Raw genomic sequence first — 11,245 nt, 5'->3', positions numbered from 1 at the left:
TCAGAGAAACACAGAGGATAGGAGCAGGAGGAGGCCATTCGACCCTTCGAGCCTGCTGCACCATTCAGTATGATCATGGCTGGTTATCCAGTTCGATGGCCTGATCGACTCCCACCCCTCAATATCCTTTGAGCCTTTTCGCCCCCAAAGCGATATCTAATTCCTTCTTGAAAACAGACAATGTTTTGGCCTCAAAAGCTTCCACTCCACAGGCCCACCACTCCCTGGGTGAAGAAATATCTCTTACCTGGTCTACCTCAATATTGTCGGTCCTGCCTCTCCAATTCAATCTGCTGCTGTCTCATGGCCCACAAAGGCACGGTTCAAAATGCCGGGCGGGGGGGGGGGGGGGGGGGGGGGGCGATGTGGAGGGGAAGGTTCTGGAAGGAACTGCTCGTCCAATCGCAGGCCATCCCTCTCTCCCTCGTGAGCCAATGAGGGGTAAAAGTGGGAGAAGAGCAGTCTCTGACTGGAGTGTCGGCGAGGAGCAGCTATGGTGAGTTTGTGGGGGAGAGGTTTGGGTGTGCTGGAGGGGGAGGGGGCTGCTGGGCCCAGGGTGAGGGGAGCCATGGTTGGTGGGTAGGTGGGTGTGTCTGTGGGAAGGGGCAGTGCCCACACCCAGGGCGGAAATGACACACTGTTGACGCCAGCGGGGAGTTCCGTTCCCACGCTGGCGGGGAATTCCGTTCCCACGCCGGTGGGGAATTCCGTTCCCACGCTGGCGGGGAGTTCCGTTCCCACGCCGGTGGGGAATTCCGTTCCCACGCCGGCGGGGAATTCCGTTCCCACGGCAGTGGGGAATTCCGTTCCCACGCCAGAGGGGAATTCCGTTCCCACGCCAGAGGGGAATTCCCTTCCCACGCCAGAGGGGAATTCCGTTCCCACGCCGGAGGGGAATTCCGTTCCCACGCCGGTGGGGAATTCCGTTCCCACGCCGGCGGGGAGTTCCGTTCCCACGCCGGTGGGGAATTCCGTTCCCACGCTGGCGGGGAGTTCCGTTCCCACGCCAGAGGGGAATTCCGTTCCCACGCCAGAGGGGAATTCCCTTCCCACGCCAGAGGGGAATTCCGTTCCCACGCCAGAGGGGAATTCCGTTCCCACGCCGGTGGGGAATTCCGTTCCCACGCCGGCGGGGAGTTCCGTTCCCACGCCGGTGGGGAATTCCGTTCCCACGCCAGAGGGGAATTCCGTTCCCACACCGGTGGGGAATTCCGTTCCCACGCTGGCGGGGAGTTCCGTTCCCACGCCGGTGGGGAATTCCGTTCCCACGCCGGGGGGAATTCCGTTCCCACGGCAGTGGGGAATTCCGTTCCCACGCTGGCGGGGAGTTCCGTTCCCACGCCAGAGGGGAATTCCGTTCCCACGCCAGAGGGGAATTCCCTTCCCACGCCAGAGGGGAATTCCGTTCCCACGCCAGAGGGGAATTCCGTTCCCACGCCGGTGGGGAATTCCGTTCCCACGCCGGCGGGGAGTTCCGTTCCCACGCCGGTGGGGAATTCCGTTCCCACGCCAGAGGGGAATTCCGTTCCCACGCCGGTGGGGAATTCCGTTCCCACGCTGGCGGGGAGTTCCGTTCCCACGCCGGTGGGGAATTCCGTTCCCACGCCGGTGGGGAATTCCGTTCCCACGCCGGCGGGGAATTCCCTTCCCACGCCGGCGGGGAATTCCGTTCCCACGCCGGTGGGGAATTCCGTTCCCACGCCGGCGGGGAATTCCGTTCCCACGCCGGTGGGGAATTCCCTTCCCACGCCGGAGGGGAATTCCCTTCCCACGCCAGAGGGGAATTCCGTTCCCACGCCGGTGGGGAATTCCGTTCCCACGCCGGTGGGGAATTCCGTTCCCACGCCGGTGGGGAATTCCGTTCCCACGCCGGCGGGGAATTCCCTTCCCACGCCGGCGGGGAATTCCCTTCCCACGCCGGCGGGGAATTCCGTTCCCACGCCGGCGGGGAATTCCGTTCCCACGCCGGTGGGGAATTCCCTTCCCACGCTGGCACACTGTGTTCTGGGTATGAGGGGTGCTGTCAACAGGAACCCCCCCCTCCGGAGGCCCACCTCCGTTGCCGTAAAACACGCGGGGGGGTTGGTGTATAAATCCCACCCCCAGCCTCAGGGTTCTCACTCCGGGTTTCCCAGACTGAGCTCGATAATATTGGACCACATCCGTCACCAGGAAAACTCCAAACCACACAAGGGGGCCTCTCAACTACTCACAGCGCCGTCATAGAATCATATAATTTACAGGCCCCTTCGGCCCATCGAGTCTACACCGGCCCTTGGAAAGAGCATCATATCGAAGCCCACGCCTCCACCCTATCCCCGTAGCCACACCTAATGTTTTTTGGATACAAAGGGCAATTTAGCATGGCCAATCCCCCTAACCTGTACATCTTTGGACTGTGGGAGGAAACCGGGGCACCCAGAGGAAACCCACGCAGACACGGGGAGGATGTGCAGATTCCGCACAGACAGTGACCCAAGCGGGAATCGAACCTGGGACCCTGGAGCTGTGAAGCGAGAGTGATAACCACTGTGCTACCGTGCCGCCTGTCATATCTCGGTCCCCCTCCCCCAGCCCTCGCAGCCGCCATTGCTGCCCCCCGGGACCATGACTGATTGCTGCTCCCACAACCCCACCAGGGGCTGCGAGCTGCGAGCGACCCACGGTTTGGGAAATCCAGGCCTCTTGGATTGGAAAGTGTGGATAAACGACAAAGACCGTAATCTTTCCCTGGAGGTCCCGGTCCCCTCTAACCTGCCCAGGATGGTTATGGCAGGGCTTCTCGCTGTCAGTGAGGGAGATATTTATTGTATGTCTGAAACCAGGGACTCTGATGGTGGGCGAGATGCCAGATGCGTTCTGTAAATATGAACAGTATTCCTCTTCCACATCTACCTCCCCTCCCCCAGCACCAACAATGCCTTCACTGGCTGCCAGTTCCCATGGGATTGCGTTGTGACTAAAGGCCGTGTGTTCTTTTACTGTCACCCTTCCCTCCCGGACTAATTTTCCTTTCAAATCACACCATCGTCAGACCATCTGAGCTGAATGTGCGGTGGGCAGCTTCCAGCGATGGGCCAGTCAATGTCAGACCGAACATTGCTAAGGTTTCTCTCAGAATGGGGTGATTGGCGTGGGGAGAATGAACAGTGGACAGGCCCCTGCTCAAGCCTGTGCTCAGGCCCGGAATCAGGACCTCGAACAGCTGAACATGCCGTGTGACACGGCAGTGCCCGATAAAACAGGACCTGCCACCCTCTTGGCAGCACACGTGTGTACATTAACATATTGAGAAAGTGGGGGTGACATGTGCATTCGTTGTAAAATCCAGTCCAGGTGACAGAAGGTTTGGCTTGGCATTCTGACGTTCACATCAGGCACTGAATTAGACACCCGTACAGTTATCAGCATTGCTCGGAGCTTCTTGTTATATTGCAGTGGCAACAATTTCTTCATAATAAATGTCAGTACCGTGTAGGTGACCATCGAGCGGCTCCCTGGCCTTCAGCTCAGTGGCCAGCTGCTGCATGGCTCTCTCTAGGCTGTGGTTATGGCGGAGGACGTCACTGTAAGTCTGCTGGAGCTTTTTCTGATAGTCCATCACCCTCTGCTGCTCCGCCCGCCACAGGAGACGTTCCTGATGGAAGTCGATCGAGAGAGCTCGGCTCCTCAGCCTCTCCTGCTCCAGTTCGGCTTGTAAGCCTGCCAGTTCTTCCCGCCACGGTGCGGAGCAGGATTCGCCCTGTTGTCGGGGCAGGTCCCTGTCCGGGTGGGGGGCAGAGCCAGCAGCTGGCACAGCACTGCCCGCCTCTCTGCTGCTGGCCAGCCTCGGTTTCAGATCCAGCATCTGGCGCTCGAGCTGGCTCACCTTCTCTCGCAGTACCTCGGCTGTGTTCTTCACCCGCTGCTGCTCGTTCTCGCACACGCCGAGTTCTCTCTCCTTGGCTCTCACTGAATCCCGCAACTCGTCGACCATCGCCTCTCGGGCAGACAGTTTCCCTTTCGCCTCCCTCAGCTGGGCCTTTAGGGACAGGACCTCATTGACCTTCTGCGTCAGCTCGGCCTGTGAGTCTCTGAGTTGTTGCTTCAGCAGTGAGATCTCGCCCAACTTCTGGCAAATCTGAAACAGCAATGTTGCAAAATCCACATGTCAGCCATGAGCACGGTGTCCGCAAAGAGCAACCGGAAACAGCCTGAATTTCCATCAAATCGCCCACAGAGAACAATATCCCAGGCACTTGGCAGCACTGCCATCAAAACAGATTTGACAGAGATCGCAGGGGGCCTGACCAAAACTTTGGTCACAGGGTAGATTTTAAACCTTGTCTTAAAGGAGAGGACACAGGCAGAAAGAATTTGTCTGACAAATCTGTTAGAGTTCTTTGAGGAGGTAACAAGGAAGTTAGACAAAGGTGAGCCAGTGGACGTGATTTATTGAGATTTCCAGAAGGTCTTTGACAAGGTGCTGCATAGGAGACTGTTAAATAAGTCATGATGTTCAGGATAAGATCCTGGCATGGATAGAGGATTGGCTGACTGGCCGAAGGCAGAGGGTGGGGGGAAAAGGGGTCTTTTTCAGGATGGCAACCGGTGATAGTGGTGTGCCTCAGGGGTCTGTGCTGGGACCACAGCTTTTCACAATATACATTAATGATCTGGAAGAAGGAACTGAAGGCACTGTTACTAAGTTTGCAGATGATACAAAGATCTGTAGAGGGACAGGTAGTATTGAGGAAGCAAGGGGGCTGCAGAAGGACTTGGACAAGCTCGGAGAGTGGGCAATGAAGTGACAGATGGAATACAATGTGGAAAAGTGTGAGGTTATGCACTTTGGAAGGAGAAATGGAGGCAGAGACTATTTTCTAAATGGGGAAATGCTTCGGAAAGCAGAAGCACAATGGGATTGGGAGTCCTTGTTCATGATTCTCTTAAGGTTAATGTGCAGGTTCAGTCGGCAGTTAAGAAGGCAAATGTAATGTTAGCAGAGGTTACAGAGATGGGGTTTATGGGCTTTTAACATGCGAGCGGGAATTTGAAAATCATGGCATTGCGAAACCAGACACCAGTGTAGTGTCTGTGGTTGAGCGGACTCGAGTGAGGAATCTTAATGCAAGATTATACATTTTAAAACAATGTTTCAAGGAACGCGGGCGTCGCTTCTGAGGCTGTACAAGGCTCTGGTCAGACCCCATTTGGAGTATTGTGAGCAGTTTTGGGCCCCGTACCCAAGGAAGGATGTACTGGACTTGGAAAGGGTCCAGAGGAGGTTCACAAGAATGATCCCTGAAATGAAGAGTTTGTAGTATGAGGAACGGTTGAGGACTCTGGGTCTGTACTCGTTGGGAGTTTAGAAGGATGAGGGGAGGATCTTATTGAAACTTACAGGATACTGCGAGGCCTGGATAGAGTGGACGTGGAGAGGATGTTTCCACTTATAGGAAAAACTAGAACCAGAGGACACAATCTCAGATCAAAAAGATGATCCTTTAAAACAGAGATGAGGAGGAATTTCTTCAGCCAGAGGGTGGTGAATGTGTGGAACTCTTTGCCGCAGAAGGCTGTGGAGGCCAAATCACTGAGTGTCTTTAAGACAGAGATAGATAGATTCTTAATTAATAAGGGGATCAGGGGTTATGGGGAGAAGGCAGGAGAATGGGAATGAGAAAAATATCAGCCATGATTGAATGGCGGAGCAGACTCGATGGACCGAGTGGCCTAATTCTGCTCCGATGTCTGATGGAAATAACACACTCACAGCTGTGGCATTGTCCCCAATGTTTCAGTGATGGAGAAACTGCACCAAGTGTCGAAGTGTTTACAAAGTGTGTCTTTATCATCGAACAAGTAATGGATACCGTGAAGCGATCATCGATTGTTGTAAAAACCCATCACGCAGTTGCTTCATAATAAATTATTTAAACTGGATGTTCTGTCGTTCATCATTCACATCGCCCAGTCTACAGAACATGACACCAGCGACTCGCACATCCCATGGAGGAGTAAATTTAAAACCAATCACCATTATTATCAAGCTGCAATCAGGAAGGAGGGGCCTTTATGTTTGTGTGGATAAAATGGTGCAGGAGTCAAGAAGGACAGTTGTCCCAATTCTCCCCTCTGGCAAGCAGCAACAATAAGATATGTTCAGATGTCGCTGCCTTATTAATAAGGAGTAAAATTTAATTGGATGAGTGTGAACTGTCTTAATTAGGCCCAATTTTAACACGAGCAGGAAACAGTCTTGGCTGCTGCTCGGAATGATGTTCGGAATGTGTGAGAATACCCAGAACAAGCATTCACAAAGCAGCCTCGTGTAGCACCGGCCTGTGATGGTCAGGGAGCTTGGCATCAATCTCTCCTTGAAGTTTCCATCACTGCTTTTGAAAGTTTCCAATCAAATTCTTTCAGTTTGCAATGTGCTGAATTCAGAAGGTAACAGCGATGGGGAAATGTCACATACGGGCTCGAAGAATGATAGACAAATGCCCTCACCATCGTTAGGGTAGGAGGTTGTAGCTTTACCTCCACAAATCTATACTCATATGTTACTCATACTTTTTCCCTCTCTGACTGCTGATGGAACCTTCTTTTGCCTTTGTTGAAAGGATCATGGGAGTTTAAAAGTCAGCAACTGTTAAGGGCCACACTTGGGAGTATTGTGTGAGTTTGGGTCTCCTATTTAAGGAGGAATAGACTTGTATTGGAAGTGGTGGATTCGCACAGCTGATCGCTGGGATGAGGTGGGGCAGGATGGAGCGGGTTGGGCCTGCGCTGGACTTTCCTACAATGAGAGGTGAGACATATCGGATTGTGAAGCCATTTGACAGGGTAGAGGCTGGCGGGATGTTCCCTCTTGTGGGGGAATTGAGAACGAGAGGGGGCACGGTTTCAATTTCAGACAAAGATGAGAGAGCATTTCCCAAATCAAAGGCTGGTCAGTCGAATTCTCTGCAGAGAGCAGTGGACACTGGCTCATCAAGGCTGAGCTCGATTGGCAAGTGATTCGAGGGTTGGGGTTGGCTGGGGTGGAGGGGGACAAACAGACAGGAAGGTGGAGTAGAGACACAGTCACATCATCTGAAATAGTGATTGAGTAGACTTGACGGGAGAACGCCCAATCCTGCTCAAGTTTCTTCTGATCTGAAGTTTCTCACCTACCTCCCATTTTGTTTCCTCCAGTTTTGGGGCCACAGCAGCTTGTTCCCTTTGGTAAGATTCACATTTGGCACTGAGTTTGTTCCGCTCCTGTAAAAGTTGGTTGAAGTCGTCCTGAAGCTTTGTTTTGTCTTGCTGCAGTTGGATGAGCTGGAGCTGCAGAAGCTGGTAATGGTTCCTCTGGACCTTCTGAGGTGGCTGGCCAACCGTCTGTGTCACGCTGTCCAGCTCCCGTCTGCACCCCTCCTCCTGCTTGTCCTTGTACATGCTGAGGGAGACCTTCCCTTTGTCGGCTAGGGTCCCCCCCACGTTTCCTTCATTCCCCTCCTCATGCCCCTGAATATCACACCTGTCAGTACTGGTACAAGAAGGACATTGCGACAGGAGTTGGCGCTGGTTGAAGTTGATGCTTGAGCTGGTCGGACAGTGCCCACTGTCTGAGGTAGATGTGCTGCTGGTTGCATTCCTCAGGGCACTGTCGAGGGAGCAGGCGACCCGGCCGATATCCCGTGCTGAACCCCCAAGCCTGTTGACAAGGTTCGCAGAAGCAAGCTTCTCATGACTATACCCCGGATTGTCAGTGGGCAGACTTGCCATGGAATTCTGACCGGAGTCGGGCAAGATTTCTGAATGGTCCGGGGTCTTCTGTTCCCCCTCGGTGTGTTTCTCTGGATGCACATTGTCCTGAAATGGCAGCTTCCCACTTGTCTGTCGTTCCGAGGGACGATTGAGATTGGCAGCGCCAATCCTGGATGCCACCTTCTTGAACGCTGCCAGCCTGGCCGTGCTTTTCTCACTCCGCTACAGAAAGAGAGAAGACATCGTTAATCTGACTGATCATATCTCTCCTCCATCCCATCATCATCAATCTTTGTCCTTAACCATCAGTGTGTATTCTAGTCTGACACATCAGCATGGTGCACAGATGGAGAGAGGTAATGCGGCACTGCTAGCGATCCCTGTTGTTCCTCCCATACCGCACCATAACCCCAGCAGAAACTCCAGTCTATTTCTCCCCACTCGCTGCCGGTTCCCGATGCAGATTGACAAACTCCAGGAGATTGCTAGCTCCAGTTCAGTGGATATGGTGTGGAATCTGGCCGAGAGAGCTGGTCGTTCACGGTCCGACACTAATACTCCAAGAATATCTGGAGTACCTGATTAACCCTCTCTTCCTTCAGGTGTACCACTGGCTAATTCCTGTCAGAGGTGTGTGACATGTTACTCGGTGAAAACTGACAAGTCTATTTGGCTCAAACAGAACTCACTGCACTTCAGAGCGATCTCCCTCAGCGTGACAGCTTTGTGACTGTGCTGTTGACAAGCGAGCTTCGTCAGCTCGTACCCCAACTTGTGAACGTGGTTTCAATAAATCTGAGGAAGGAGCTGCGCTCCGAAAGCTCGTGTTTGAAACAAACCTGTTGGACTTTAACCTGGTGTTGAAAGACTTCTTACTGTGCTCACCCCAGTCCAACGCCAGCGTCTCCACATCATCAATAAATCTGGTTCTTGGAGACCAACAAAAATCCAACTGTTAATAACAGAGCTTGTCTGCCATACAACCAAATCCTGTCCTTCAGGCAGCCAGGCAGGAGCAACAGACATCATCTTCCCGAGTTTCACTTTTCCCAGGAAGAAAGCCAGTGTGTCGAACACTGGCGGGATTGCTCTGACAGAGAAGTGCAGAGACCCTGTGTGGTCGCTTGCAATCGGACAAGGGGATAGAAATACAAAGTGGTCAAAGTTCATTTTGATACTCTCTTCTCTTTGGAGGGATGTGGCCAGCATTTATTGCCCCTCCCTAGTTGCCCATTGAGCTGCCTTCTTGAACCGCTGCAATCCCTGAGGTGTAGGTATACCCACTGTGCTGTTAGGGAGGGAGTTCCAGGATGTTGCCCCAGCGACAGTGAAGGAACGGCCGATATATTTCCCAGTCAGGGTGGTGAGTGACTTGGAGGGGAACCTCCAGGTGGTGGGGTTCCCAGGTATCTGCTGCCCTTGTCCTTCTAGATGGTAGAGGCCGTGGGTTTGGAAGGTGCTGCCGAAGGAACCTTGGTGAGTTGCTGCAGTGCATCTTGTAGATGGTACACACGGCTGCCACTGTGCCTCGGTGGTGGAGGGAGTGAATGTTTGTGGAAGGGGAGCAATCAAGCGGGGCTGCTTTGTCCTGGATGGTGTTGAGCTTCTTGAGTGTTGTTGGAGCTGCGCTCATCCAGGCAAGTGGAGAGTATTCCATCACACTCCTGACTTGTGCCTTGTAGATGGTGGACAGGCTTTGGGGGGGTCAGGGTGGGATTTGCTCACCGCAAAATTCCAAGACTCTGACCTGCTTTAACAAGAGTCCTGATGCAGAGAGTGATTAATCCGTGAATTGGACTTTAGAGTCACAATAAACATGAGGTGAGTGAGAAAGTGTCAGGATTACATGTAGCATGGACAATGCCTGAGGTGATCCACAAGCACATTCATTGATTGATAGTTTGAAATAAAATGGTGGCCCAGTGACACAGAGGTTAGCACTGCTGCTTCACATCTCCAGGGTCCCAGGTTCGATTCCAGCCTCGGGTCACTGTCTGTGCGGAGTCTACACGTCCTCCCCGTGTCTGTGCGGGTTTCCTCCGGGTGCTCCGGTTTCCCCCCACAGTCCAAAAGTGTGCAGGTTGGGTGGATTGGCCATGCTAAATTGTCTCTTAGTGTCGAAAGGTTGGATGGGGTTACCGGGTTATGGGGTTAGGTTGGAGGCATGGGCCTAAGAGGGGTGCTGGTGCAGACCTTCCGCACTGCAGGGAATCAATGACTCCATGATCTAAAACCAAAGTAAAGTGACCCAAAATCCAAAATTTCTGTGTGCAGAGAATTGTGAGAATGTGGACCCTCGGAGCCCAGGAAGAGGTTGAAGTGAGGAGATTAAAGGGGAGGGGTGGCAGGAGGGTTCATATGGAGCATGAACACTGGGAAATCGTGTTGTTGGTCTGAACGACGTGTTCTAATTACAACGTAACTAGGCACAGTGATGAGGGGAGTACAGACCTGTTCTGGTTACGTGAATTAAGATGGGCTGAATGGCTTTTTTATGAGTAACCATTCAGTCAAAGACCAAGCAGGAAGATTTGAGTGTCTGCCATTGTCAGTTGCCTGATTCTCTTCACATTGAGGAAGTTAAAATGGAGGAGCACATTGTACAGACAGTGATGTACTTTGGGAGTGTGATGGAGTCTGACTGGTGAGACAGGACACTCACCTTTTCCAGCTGTCCAGGGACCAGGGCCGGTGTGGCGGGGGGTTGCTGACTATCCCTGATGTCAGGCCCACCCCTCGGAGTCTCCAGCTCTGAGGCGGCGTTCCTCACCCTGCCCACTTTTCCCAGTCCTGCGGTTTGGCTGATGCTGATGTAGAAGAAGTCCTCCGTCCTTTCGCACTTGGAGTTTGTTTTGGGGCCTTTGTCGAGTTTGAGCAGGCCATCCTGTTGCCTGATGAGCTTGTGAAGTTGGGAAGCCATTCTGTTCCTGTGATCCAAGGCTTTGCTCTGCTTATCCTGCACGTCCTGGCTCAGAATGAGGCTGCTGACACTCCCCATGCCCCCCCCACAGGACAGAGTGTCAACAGAGTGAGTGAGTGAGTGAGGCAGGCTGAGGGTTATTCACTAGACGGGGAAGCTTGAATTGCACGTGGGAGGCATCTCCAGTTGCCACGGCAACTCCCGTCCGACAAGTTGAGTCCATCTTGCGGCCCTGTTGGGGTGGAGGGGGAAAGAAATGAGAACCAAAATGAATGAATCAGTAATGAATGGGTCGATGGTATCACCCACCACCACAAACAGCCCCATCACAGTCAATGCAGCTCTTTGGAAACATTCCAATCTGGGGCAACGGGACAACCAATTTGCGCACAGCAACGTCTCACAAACAACAATGTTACAATGACCAGGCTTTGTCAACATTAAGCGAGGGATAATTCCCAACCAGGGCACCAGGGAGAACTCCCCTACACTTCGGGAAATAGTAAGAAGTCTTACAACACCAGGTTAAAGTCCAACATGTTTGATTTTCGAATCACTAGCTTTCGGAGCACTGCTCCTTCCTCAGGCGAA

The 11,245-nt window shown here is 53.0% G+C and overlaps 1 protein-coding gene across 2 annotated transcripts in view; it reads right to left on the bottom strand.

Moving 5' to 3' along the window:
• Window positions 1-2,490: 2,490 nt before the first annotated feature.
• LOC119957522 (leucine zipper putative tumor suppressor 1-like) overlaps window positions 2,491-11,245 on the bottom strand; it is a 30,675-nt gene continuing 21,920 nt past the window's right edge. For both annotated transcript variants that reach the window (XM_038785655.1, XM_038785656.1), the window contains exons 2-4: window positions 10,397-10,886; window positions 7,159-7,956; window positions 2,491-4,120 (exon numbers count right to left, since the gene is read on the bottom strand). In XM_038785655.1, the coding sequence (XP_038641583.1) occupies window positions 3,428-4,120; window positions 7,159-7,956; window positions 10,397-10,732 (1,827 nt within the window). In that variant the 5' untranslated portion in view covers window positions 10,733-10,886 and the 3' untranslated portion in view covers window positions 2,491-3,427. The remainder of the gene's footprint in view (window positions 4,121-7,158; window positions 7,957-10,396; window positions 10,887-11,245) is intronic.

The sequence above is a fragment of the Scyliorhinus canicula genome, chromosome 26 (genome assembly GCF_902713615.1).
Source record: "Scyliorhinus canicula chromosome 26, sScyCan1.1, whole genome shotgun sequence".
Lineage (NCBI taxonomy): Eukaryota > Metazoa > Chordata > Chondrichthyes > Carcharhiniformes > Scyliorhinidae > Scyliorhinus > Scyliorhinus canicula.
This window is presented reverse-complemented; position numbering and strand designations above follow the sequence as displayed.